Source organism: Platichthys flesus, chromosome 23 (assembly GCF_949316205.1).
Source record: "Platichthys flesus chromosome 23, fPlaFle2.1, whole genome shotgun sequence".
NCBI classification, from domain to species: Eukaryota; Metazoa; Chordata; class Actinopteri; order Pleuronectiformes; family Pleuronectidae; genus Platichthys; species Platichthys flesus.
Window position 1 is genome coordinate 4,937,878 of NC_084967.1, and position 12,283 is coordinate 4,950,160.

The 12,283-nt window shown below is 41.3% G+C and overlaps 1 protein-coding gene across 1 annotated transcript; it reads left to right on the forward strand.

Moving 5' to 3' along the window:
- The first annotated feature begins 4,746 nt into the window (after window positions 1-4,746).
- LOC133949160 (basic helix-loop-helix ARNT-like protein 1) lies at window positions 4,747-9,380 on the forward strand. The gene is made up of 5 exons (XM_062383361.1): window positions 4,747-4,840; window positions 4,943-5,054; window positions 5,628-5,721; window positions 5,940-6,036; window positions 6,751-9,380. The coding sequence occupies exons 1-5, from the start codon at window positions 4,747-4,749 to the stop codon at window positions 6,906-6,908; spliced, it is 555 nt and encodes a 184-aa protein (XP_062239345.1). The 3' UTR covers window positions 6,909-9,380.
- The last annotated feature ends 2,903 nt before the right edge of the window (window positions 9,381-12,283 follow it).

Here is a 12,283-nt window from a genome sequence, read left to right on the forward strand (position 1 = left end):
ATTTAGTCTTAGTCTTAGTCTTTTGACGAAAATGCAAATTAGTTTTAGTTACATTTAGTCATTTTTATCCTTCTTAGTTTTAGTCTAGTTTTAGTCGAGGAAAACTAATTCCATTTTAGTCTAGTTTTAGTCACATTTAATAGCCACATTAAACTCCTTTTCTATAAAAACATATAGCTGCAGCCTACTAGTTAAAAAATATATATTTAATTTTAAATGTGAAAACAAAAAGGGAGAGCAGGTCAGACTGCAGCCGGACACAGAAACTGAACATCTGTACAAACCAACTGCAGCTTCTGCTCTGATCAAGAAGCTGAAGCGCTGATCTCTGAGCAGCTGGGACCAGAGAAACTCTGTGTTTTCACTGTTTCCATAGTTAAGAAGCAGTCAGTCACTGAGAGGCTGCCCATAGAGAACGTGTGTTCACTGTATCTCTCTGAGCGAGTGCGCAGGGTGGGGTGCGGAGCTACGGACCGGAGCGCTATCTGGGGCGCACACACACACATACACAGACACACTTACTCGCCCGCTCCTGATACTTCATGGCGGCCTGATACGATGATGTTTTAAAAATTATTGTGACTTAGTCATCCACCAACATTTTCATCTCGTCTCGTCTCGTCAACGAAAATTTAAATAGATTTCGTCATAGTTTTTATTTTCAAAATTTATTTTTCGTTACGTCTTCGTCATGGAAAAAGGGTCGTTAACGAATATATTTCGTCATAGTCTTCGTCAACGAAATTAACACTGCTTGTGACTTACATCTCTTTGTGCCTCATCTCCAGCTGCTGCTTCTCCACCTAATCCTGCTCCCCCAGCCCCAATACCACCTGCTCCCACTGCTAATCTAGATTCCCTGGCTACCAACCCCGAGCCCTTTAATGGAGATCTGAAGACATTTCAGGGTTTCCTGCTCCAGTGTGGTATGGTTTTTCAACAATGTTCCTCATTTTTTCTAGCTGACCAATCTAAGATTCATTACGTTTTGGGATTGCTGAGAGGGAGAGCGTTGGCGTGGGCCGAAGCAGTTTATACACCTTTTTCTCTTACTACTGTGACCTGTGAGGATTTTGTTTCCAATTTAAAATCCATCCGGATTGTCATGGCTCTGCATCTAGACGTTTATTGAGTCTCCGTCAGTGATTAAGGAGCGCAGCAGACTACGCTGTGGAATTCTGGACCTTGGCAGCTGATGCTCAATGGGATGAGCGTGCTTTTAAAGGGGTCTTTTTGAAAGGATTAAATGAACTGCTTAAAGATGAACTTGCTTCCAGGGATGTACCTGAGAGTCTCAACTCCCTGATTTCTCTAACTATCTGGTTGGACAATCGCCAACTTGAGTGCCGCCTTGAGAAGTCTTCTCGAGGCAGGGCCCGACTAACTCCGGTGGAGCATCTACGTCGCATCCTGACCGTTGAGTGCATATATTGTGGACAAGTGGGTAATTTCCTTGTGTCTTGTCCTATTCAACCAAGAGACTGGGCTAGTCCGTAAAGGAGGGGGTACTGATGAGCCAAGCCAACCACTTCCCCCCACCTAAATCCAATCCCAAGTTTCAGCTACTATTTGCTCCAATCAGTTGTGACTACGATGTAGCTATACAGCTAGCTTTAGTCCTTGAGCCCTTAAAGACTCCCTTGAATGCTAATGCTCTGGATGTTAGGTTTTTAGCTAAGATAACCCATCAAACTACTCCCCTCACCCTCGTCCTCTCTGGGAACCAACGTGAAACCATTTGCCTCAAGATAATGTCATCCCCAAATTCACCTCTTGTTCTTGGTCACTGATGGTTGAGTAGACACAACCCTCACATAGATTGGGCAGGGGGGAGAATCGTAGGTTGGAGCAGTTTTTGTCACTCTACATGCCTGCAGTCAGCTTTGTCCCCAGCAGATAGAGCCAATGCATCAAGTTGCCTTCAGCCTAAACCACCAGACTTGTCAGCCATTCCTCTGGAGTACCATGATTTAGGTGAGGTTTTTAGCAAAGAACGAGCACTTTCTCTACCCCCCCATAGACCCTATGATTGTGCTATTGTCCTGCTCTTTGGATCAACTATGCCCGCTAGCCGGTTATATAATATCTCGCGCCCTGAACGAGAGGCCATGGAAAATTATATTAAAAAATCCTTATCTGCTGGGATAATCCGCCCATCCTCTTCCCCTCTTGGTGCTGGTTTTTTCTTTGTTGCGAAGAAGGATAAAACTCTCCGACCTTGTATTGACTTCCGTGGCCTAAATAACATCACTATCAAGAACAAATACCCCCTTCCACTAATCAGCTCTGCTTTTGAACATCTTCAGGGAGCCTCTGTCTTCTCCAAACTGGACCTCCGCAATGCCTACCATCTTGTGCGGATTTCGGGATGGGGATGAATGGAAGACGGCTTTTAACACACCCCTAGGTCATTTTGAATATCTCGTTATGCCTTTTGGGTTGACCAACACTCCAGCTGTTTTTCAGGGACTGGTGAATGATATCCTTCGTGACTTCATTAACTGTTTTGTTTTTGTTTATTTAGATGACATCCTGATTTTTTTCAAAGACCCCAGTGAACATGTGTCCCATTTCCGGCTAGTCCTCCAGAGACTAATGGAGAATAAGCTTTTTGTCAAAGAAGAGAAGTGCGAGTTTCACACCAGCTCTGTCAGTTTCCTGGGTTATATTATCGAGGGTGGGCAGGTGAAGACAGACCCTGAAAAGATTAAAACTGTATCTGAATGGCCCACACCCACTACTCGCAAGAGATTGCAGAGTTTTCTTGGTTTTGCTAACTCTATCGCAGATTCATCAAAGGCTTCAGTCAAGTGGCAGCTCCCCTCTGTAAACTAACCTCTTCCTATATGCAGTTTTCCTTGACACCGGAGGCAGAGGCAGCATTTTGCAAGCTCAAGAATCTCTTCATCTCAGCTCCGGTGCTAGTTCAACCAGATCCATCTCTGCAGTTTGAAGTAGAAGTGGATGCCTCGGAGACTGGCGTAGGAGCATTTCTATCGCAACGTTCTGGTCCAGATCACAATCTCCACCCATGTGCCTATTATTCGCGTCGCTTGTCACCTGTTGAGAGGAATTATGATGTTGGGAACAGGGAGTTATTAGCGGTCAAGTTAGCTTTAGAAGAGTTGAGACATCGGTTGGAGGGGGGAGCAACCATTCGTAGTTTGGACTGATCACAGAACTTACAATATAGTTTAGTCAGCTAAAACGCTAAATTCCAGACAGGCTCTCTGGGCTTCGTTTCAATTTTTCATTAACTTACCACCCAGGTAAGCGTAATATCAAGCCGGATGCCCTCTCCTGACAACATATGGGGGAGATGTCCAATACAAGTTATGAAACCATCTTGCCTCCCTCCTGCGTTGTGGCAGCAGTCACATGGGAGATTGAAGAGGAGATAAGACGGGCACGACAGAACCATCCTGATCCAGGTACAGGCCCACCTAACCGTCTTTTTGTCCCAGATTCTCTCCGTTCCCAGGTCCTACAGTGGGCTCACACCTCTAGGTTTGCCTGCCACCCTGGAATTAGCCGCACTCTCTCCTGAATAGACACTTCTGGTGGCCCACAATGGATGCTGATACACGTTCTTATGTTGATGCATGTTCTGTGTGTGCGAGGAGCAAAGCATCCCACCGTCCTCCAGCCGGCCTTCTGTATCCACTTTCTGTTCCTAATCGTCCCTGGTCACACATTGCCTTGGACTTCGTTACTGGGTTGCTGCCCTCACAAGGTAAAACAGTTATTCTCACCATTGTGGATCGATTTTCGAAGAATGTCCATTTTCATGCCCTACCCAAGTTACCATGTGCTTAGGAGACTGCTAAACTATTAAGTGACCATGTTTTCTGTCTACACGGCATACCAGTTGACAAATCGTTTTTTACAAGGGCCCCCAGTTCACCTGGTACTGTCAGGACCTACGAGTACTTCCAACAGGAATACCTCCAGCACCTCGCAGAGACACACAGGCAAGGTGAAGGAGCAAAGACAGCACGCCTTACAAATCCATATCAGATTCAAATTTAGACTCAATAATCGTCGCTCAACACAAGATGTTTATCAAGCCTGAAAATGCAGCACATGCTTAAAAAAATATTTTTTACAGAATGCGACCTTTTCTCTAGTCAACAGTATCTTATTTCTGAAATCTTTCTCTGTGCCTTGTGTTGACACCTGTGTCCTATCTCTCGGCAGTTCTTCGAAGCTAAGAGAAGAGTGAGACACAGCGATACAAGTTCAAGACAAACATGGCTCCTTTGTCTCGCTTCAGAGTCAGTGGTTTAGTTTCACAAATCCATGGACCAAAGAAGTTGAGTTTATCGTGTCTTCAAACAGGGTCCTCTCGTAAGTATTGCGTCGTCCACCAGGGTATGGTTACGTCCTTCTTGTGTCACAACACCTTAGATAATGGATCATTAGAGAGTGAAATAGTGACGTCTACATTTAGAAGGGTTCCGGTTCAGGAAGTAAATATCCCATTTATTTTCTCCAGTGGCATTTCAGAAATCTTTAAAGAGTGAAGAAACTACACATCCCATAAAGCACTGGGAATTAGCCCTTCCAATGACTTCCAGGGCTGCATCTTGAATTAGATTTCACATGCTTGTACTCATATTCTACAGCTTTAATAACTGATAATATCTAGTTAACCCTGGGGAAAACGTTTTATTGATGACCTCGTCCACATCCTGCTTCATATTACCATATATTATATGTGCTATATTCATACTACATACTATAATCATGCATAAAGTAGTGTGTGTACTCCTTTTCACCAGTAGGGAGCCTGGTCACACAAAAGATGAGGATGAGGCAGTCGACTCCAAAACGCTTCAAGGTAAAAACAAATACAGATTATTTATTCGTATGGCATTTAGCTCTTGTGTATGTATTTTTAACATTATGCTAACAATTATTAACTTTCTCCTTTTCTTCACAGAAGACACTAAGCAAATACCCATAATTCCCGGCCTTTCTAGTGGTTTGGGCACAATGATCTACGCAGGCAGTATCGGGACCCAAATCGCCAAAGAGCTCATCGACACCTACAGGTACATGGAGTGTATATACATTTGTAATAATTATCTGTTTCGCATTTAAAACTATTTCTCCATTAAAAACGATAATGTCAGCATCTCAATTTAGAGTTGGATCTTTGAAAAATGTACATAGATTTCAGAATATCTCAGTTTTTGGTATGTTCCCCTGATGTTGAGACTCAACAAGTTTAGCTTTGAGTTGTGTTGGGCTCATTGTCCTGCGGCTGCGGAATGAATCCAGGAGAACAGGACAGGAGAAGTAGGTGTGCTGATGGGGCTGCAGCACCTCCTGCTGGCAATTTCTTGTAACTACAGGACTAGAAAAAAGTTAACAAATCAATAAATATACCTTTAATCCCATTTTATGGAGGAACATTTGACACATGTTTATTTATTTTATATACAGGCAGTGAAAAAAGTTAGACAATTGACAAATTGATTTAATAAGCTGATTATGAATTGGTTTAAAAGTGATTACGACAGCAAGTTGTGTACCAAAGTAAACAATTTGCGGATCCCGCTGTTGACTTGTATAAATATAGAAGAGTGATTTATTTTTTTCATATTTGCTGCTGTATTCTTGAGCAGGATGAACTCTTCTCCATCAAGCGGAGCTTCCAGTCCGTTTGCCTCGGCCCAGGAGAAATGTCCACTGGTTTCGCCTCAAACCAGCAGGAGTGTGAGTGACTTAAATTTCTTTATATCCTTATGGAGGAGAATGACACTCTTTTATTTGCCATTGTTGACCTGACAGTTTTATTAACACGTAAGATAAAATATGTGCAAGAAATGAATAAGGGGTAAACTTCTTATACAACCTGTAATCTTGAGTTTAAATACACAGTTCAGAAAAAGGGGAAACCTTGGTTTCTGTGTAAGATGTCTTTATTTCTCCAGGCATCCAGCAGAGAGGACACAGCAGGCAGTTCTTCCCTGTCCCAGTCTGACTCAAGGACGGCAGTGGGCAAGGGCAGTCCAACGTCTGAAAGCACAGGTACTGTCCCCAAGTTAATCATGAATCAAGTTTAATTTACTTGTCTTCAAATAATAATAAGAAAATGAACTGTGATTAGGAAACCAGGCCAAAGGCTCAAAATGCCCGACCTCAGTCAAGCTCTCATTATATTGTTGACCAGTGACTTCACAACTGCAGGCTTTTCATTTGGTTATCCAGTTTAATGATAAGAAAAATAACATTTGTACAGATGCAGTTTGGTTTGACATGATGTAAATAGCACTAAACCTTCAAAGTACATGCAAAGCACATTTATCTGATAATGTAATACAAGTACTTTTTACAAATTTGTTGTTGGCCTGCTGGAGCAGCTAGCACTTGGCTCTATAATGAAGACACTTAATGATTAAGACTGTCTGTGACTTCACTTTTGTTTGAGTATACTTACAGAAGTATTTGCAGGTCTTAATGTCTTAATGGTTCTTAATGGTTTCATCTGTCTTCACTGATTCACCGGCTTGGTTCCTTTAAATGCCAATTAAATGTTTCAGTCTGTGTAATAGGATGTGATGGTCGTAGGTATCAGATGCAGCACTAACAATTTTACCTTGAAGCTCAGGGCTTGGTTAGCAATTTTAAGGCCAGTGCAAAGCAAACACTGTTAAATATACAGAAGGCTTCAAGTAGGTGATATTCAACAATATCTGTTTCTAAAGGAGGATCTTTGCAGATATGTTGTTTTCTGTCTCGCAGGTGAATCGTCCCAGCTAGACTTGGACAACATGGTGGTGCCAGGCCTGAGCAGCTTTAGCAACGACGAGGCAGCCTTGACGGTGATCCTGAGCCTGCTGGAGATGGATATAAACATGGGTCAGTCGGGTCAGTTTGAGGACTTGCACTGGCCTTTCTAGCGGGCACGCTGACCGTCTGCCCCTCTACGTGCTCTTATGCCGTTTTCTTGCCATTTGCCATGAACGTTACATTTTGCCACCAACTAATCTGATGTCGCACAACTGACCCCACTGGTGTCAAGAGAGGCTTGCTGCAGACACAAGAGGGCAGACCTCAACCATGTGTGGATGATGCTAGTGCAAACTTGTTACAGAAAAGATAAGTACACACATGTTGAAATGGTAACTAAGGGGAGCTGTTTTATTCTCAGTTTGGGTCAATGAAGATAATTTGTTGAGTTATTTTATTTCAGATAAATCAAGGCTTGAATAAATCCTCAACTGAATAAATGTTAAGATCACAAAATAGAGTAACAAGTCAAGTCAACTACCACAAATTGTTAACATAGGTTAATAATGGCAGTAAGTGATACTCTTTTTGAAGGCACAAGTAAACAACCAGTTTCGCATACTACAACACTGAAAGCTCCAGTAATGAAAGAACTGGGAAAATACCATATTCCTAAATGTAAATTTATACTTTTAAAATCGTGTATTGTCATTACAAAGTGAAACTCTATGGAAACTTTTTTAAAAAATAACTAATGTTTCAGAAGCAATTGCATCTGCTGTGATTGTCACACGTCCTGTATGGGTTAGGTCCACCTTCTTGTGTCTAGAGTACGGACCTCATCACTAGACTTTTACAATAAGCTGCAACATAAATTAACCAGTAATACACAGTTGGATTTTACCAGCTAGCTACAGCTAAAAATAGTTTGTGCTAAGCAGGCGCCCTTGAAGTCAGAGTCGAGGGTGCTGTGAAAAAGTATATTTAATTATGATGTATAAAAAAAATCTAATGAGGAGCAGTAGTGCAACATAAGTGGTTTTAGTATTAATTTAAAGGTAGGGTTGGTGACTTCTTTCTGAAAATCTTTGCATGGTATTTGGTAAAATCCTCTTCATGTCTTCATGAGCAGAAAGTGTTTTCTGCTCTATAGCCTTTCCAGGATGACCAACCCTGGCTTTAAGTGACCAACAGCATGTTAGATAGATAGATAGATAGCTACAATGTACTTTTACATCAGTTTCAGAACCGGTTTTATCAAACCTAAACACATATGTGCCGTGTGTCGAACACAGACAATACACCAAATGTTCTCAAAACCAAGTATTATGTAAATGCATCTATGCTACACTAAAAATTATTTGCTTAATGAATTATTTTGCCTTGCAGTTGCATCCCCTCACAGTAGGAGGCAGTGCAACCCCTTTTAGCTCCCTAATTCCCAAAGACCATCAAAACCAACCTAGGGAACCTGGTTCAGGGAGTTGCTTTGTGATGGGACTGTTTCTGTTTTGTAATAGAATACATACTTGAATATTAACTTGGTTTACAATTTTGGCTCCACAAGGGCCAATCTTTAGCAAAACAAGAAACCTTCCCATTTTTTCAACAGAGGAATGTGAGAAGCGTCTGCTCCGGGAAAGATATGTCTGTCAAAAGTTTAAAATATGAGTATCCACTGAGTAAACTAAGCGGTGAGTGGTCTTTGAAATAAGGATTTCTCTATATGTGTTGAAATATCGAATGTGCACTAAAGGACTGAGCCCAAAGATTCCTATGCTGTGCTCGCGTAACACACACTTGCTGTACTCTTGACGGTTCTATGGAGGACATCTACTGTATCCTGAATTCGTGGGGAAGGGGGCGCATCGTGCATGTGAGAATGTTTTCCAGTGTTAACAATGGACAAGCCAGTATTTTAAAAGACAGACTTTAGTGTCATGTCCTCGCTCCTTCCCCAACCTGTTGCTCTAAAAAGTATTTGCCTTTGACTACAGAGAAAAAGAAAGCCATTGTATATATGTTGCTGTGTGTCTAGTGTTGAATATCCCATTGCCACGCACGCTTTTTCTATTCTGGGTCTAATTGGTGGAGAAGCAGAGCTGAGAAATCAGTTTTCACACCAGCACTACAGCCACAAGACAGGTTTATGGTCTGATTGAAGGGTACAGCCTCAGACGTGAATGATTATACTACAGAGCTATTTATATCCTTATGACCTTATTTCAAAATCAGTTGGGTAACAGCGCCGGTGAACTGGGTCTGACAAGCGGAGGAAAGGGCCTTAGCAAAAAATAAGTACTTTATATTTGACCCAGAACGTGACCCCTGGACTGTTCGCTACACTGACATCAACAGTGTCAGTGTGTGATGGTGGATTCTAAGCCTGGTGACTGGACTTCATATGTAAACCCTGGTTTTATCACTGGTTCCTCTAGTCTTTAAAGCATTATGTGATTGTGTTGCCTTCAGCACGCATGGTACTGGACAATATTTGGAGTTTGCCACCGGTGCCATGCGAAATGGAGACTAATGCATTGTGAAGCTGCCCTGCTTGGAGACAAAATGTCTCATATGGGTATGTGCAAACTGTTGTTGATGTATCTGCTGTAACATGGAATGGAGGTTGGAGGTTTTGAAAGTAAAAGGTTTTTTCTTAAATGGTCTGAATTCTGTTGTCTTTGTCACAATTGTAATTTGTTAAAAAGTAGTGTTTCATTATTTGTATTAGAGGCAGGACTCTCCCAGTGTCAGCATTTGATAACATAATCAGTGACTTGTTATTATATACAAAAAACGTATGGTTATGCTTCCATATTGGTATTACTTGTAGATTAAATCCTGAAATAAATACAAAGAATCGTTATCCACATGCTTTGTATTATATTAATAATACTATAATAATACAATCTTATTTAATATGAAGGCATCAAAACAAGATTGACAATGCAAGAAGACTCTATAAGCATGATGTTATCTTGCAGGTTGACCCACAACGTTGCCCTATGCCCCTATGCCCCTGGAAGGTGTCCAAATGAAGTTTGACACAAGACATTTAATACAAAAATGTGCTGCTTTCACTCGCATCTATGGAAAATAAATAAGATTTCAACTATTAGGTTATTATATGACCTTTCACATGAACATAAATCCCTTCATGTTGCCTAACTTATTGAAAAACAGAAACTCTGCTAAGGCAGCAAAACTGAGGAAATATATCTAAAAAGACAAAGTCAAGGATTTTCCATATTTTACTACTAACTAACTGCATTTCTAGTCATCAGCAAATAAGTCTCACAGTGATCCAGCAGCTTTGAGTCCGGAAACAGAGTGACACTGATTTGAAAGAGGATCATGTACAATCTAAGTTACTGACAAAGTTTTTCTTTTAGTTTACAGAGAGTGGTGCAAATATCAGAATTCTAATATCAGCTCTATGGCTCATTCATTCAGTATCGTTAGTAATCTTTGACGATATGCTGACGATATTATGCAATTTTCCTCAGAATTCAAAGGCTCTACGCTTAATATATTTTTTATTAAATAACATGGAATAATTTCTAGGAATAAATTGGTTCATTCTACTTTACTCTTCTTCTCTTGAAGTTCAAAAGCAACAGTATTAACAACAATCTTGTTGTTTTGGGTGCCAACGCACAGAAAGACCAAATTCTACTTCTTCATGATTGTTTACAATAAAACTAGTTAGAAAGGGATAAATCCATGAAGTTCTATTGTCATGTTTACAGACAGTGGTGCTGATGTCAGATTCTGAATTTGAAAAGATGCTGTTTATTTGAGCATGTACATTTAAAAAGGAATTATACTGATATTTTCGCCTCGCTTGCGCCACTATGAATAACAGGATTTGTTGGCCTGGGACGGATCCATCTGAAGCTGCATTTGGGGGACAAATTGGGACAAGTTCCAATTGTCTAGTCGCGCTGCTGTGACGCAATCGGCCTTGATATGCAGCCTCTGAAGGGTCGGGCCCCCGGATTGAGACACAGCCTAGGTGTCTGGTTCATTATGTTTGTTTCGTGCTCCCTTCAGGCACATTTGTTTTGCCTTGGAGAAGTAGAACAGAGGGCCTATGAACACACCGAGCCTGGGGAATAGAAAAGATAACTCATAGATACTGCACATTCTCTCATCAAGACTGAAGTCGGTGTAGTTTATGAGCAGGACAAGGGGAGACATTATCAGGACTGGGAGGTAGGACATCACCGCGGGCACCACCACGATCAACACGTTACGCACTGCCTGCTTCTTTAGCGTCGACTCGGTGCAGCGTTGTTTTCCCTGGGTGCTGAGGGCTGGGCTTTGCTGCCGCAGTGACCAGATCACACTGCCGAGGCAGAGGAGCATTACGATGAAGAGGATGGAGATGATGAATGAGACAGGTGCCAAAATGATGGCTTCATCAGGCACACAAACTGGGAAAAATCCAACACGACATATTAGTTAAACTCTGGAGGAAAGCTGTTGCTCACTTTAACACACATGAAAGTAAAGAATGTACTTACTTACAATTCAGTTAGAAATGTCCTCAGTGTAAATATAGTACTTTATAAAAAATGTGTATTATTTTGTAAGATGAAAAGTATTCAGTGTTGTCCTCAGTTATATGTATTGTTTTGTTGTGTACACTGTACTTTTACTTATTCTTATTCATCTTATTTTTATATATTGTACAATAATGAACATATTCTTTTACAAAGGTTTTATTTTTATTTTGTACTCTGTTTCTCAGAATCACAAATACTTAATCCCCATGGGGAAGTTTTGTAACACAGTCAGCCATTTCGCGCCTTAACCATGTACTTTAATTCATTATCTCCCAAAGGTAAATTCAGAGCTCCTATGCTGAATGCGGCTCTTACTTGTGGCCACAACGAACACCAGGGTGATGGCCCACACCGAGGCGCTGATGGCCACTCGGTACTCCCACCTCCTCGCGCGCAGGTACAGCACCGGCCTCATCACTGCCAGGTAGCGCTCCACACACATGCAGGTCAGCAGCAGGGGGCAGCCCATCAGGTTGAACATGCTGCAGACATCTGCCGTCTTATCCAATCGGTTAGAACTTAAAGAGTCTGGGAAGTGTGCTGGATAAACAGTAACAGGGGTTTAGCTTTGCAGTGGATATAATTGATTAATTCAATTAAGTATTGGCTGACAAATTCAACTTCAAAAGCAAAAGAAAAACCCCTTTATGCAGAGATACTGCTGTAGGAGACCCATCGTTAAAGGTACAATGATGATCGCATTTGTACGATATTTTTGCCTCCTGTATATCCATAATATGGTAATTCCAACAATGTATGACAATATCATCATTTAATGACAGAATTAGGAGTTATAATAATATGAGTTGTAAAATATGGATCCTTCATCATAACATGTTGCGATGATGAACGTGAAAATGCGTGTTTTATTACGCATCTCATTTCACCTGACGACTTTCCAGTCAATCACGGATGGAGGATTTAGAGGTGTAGCTTGAACTCTCTCTCTCAGGTAAACCCAAGTTTACTTATGTCAG

Coding starts and splice junctions, on each gene's coding strand:
- LOC133949160 (XM_062383361.1), top strand. CDS start 4,747: ATGCATAAAGTAGTGTGTGTACTCCTTTTCACCAGTAGGGAGCCTGGT. Junction 4,841..4,942: donor CGACTCCAAAACGCTTCAAG/GTAAAAACAAAT, acceptor TTTTCTTCACAG/AAGACACTAAGCAAATACCC. Junction 5,055..5,627: donor GAGCTCATCGACACCTACAG/GTACATGGAGTG, acceptor TGTATTCTTGAG/CAGGATGAACTCTTCTCCAT.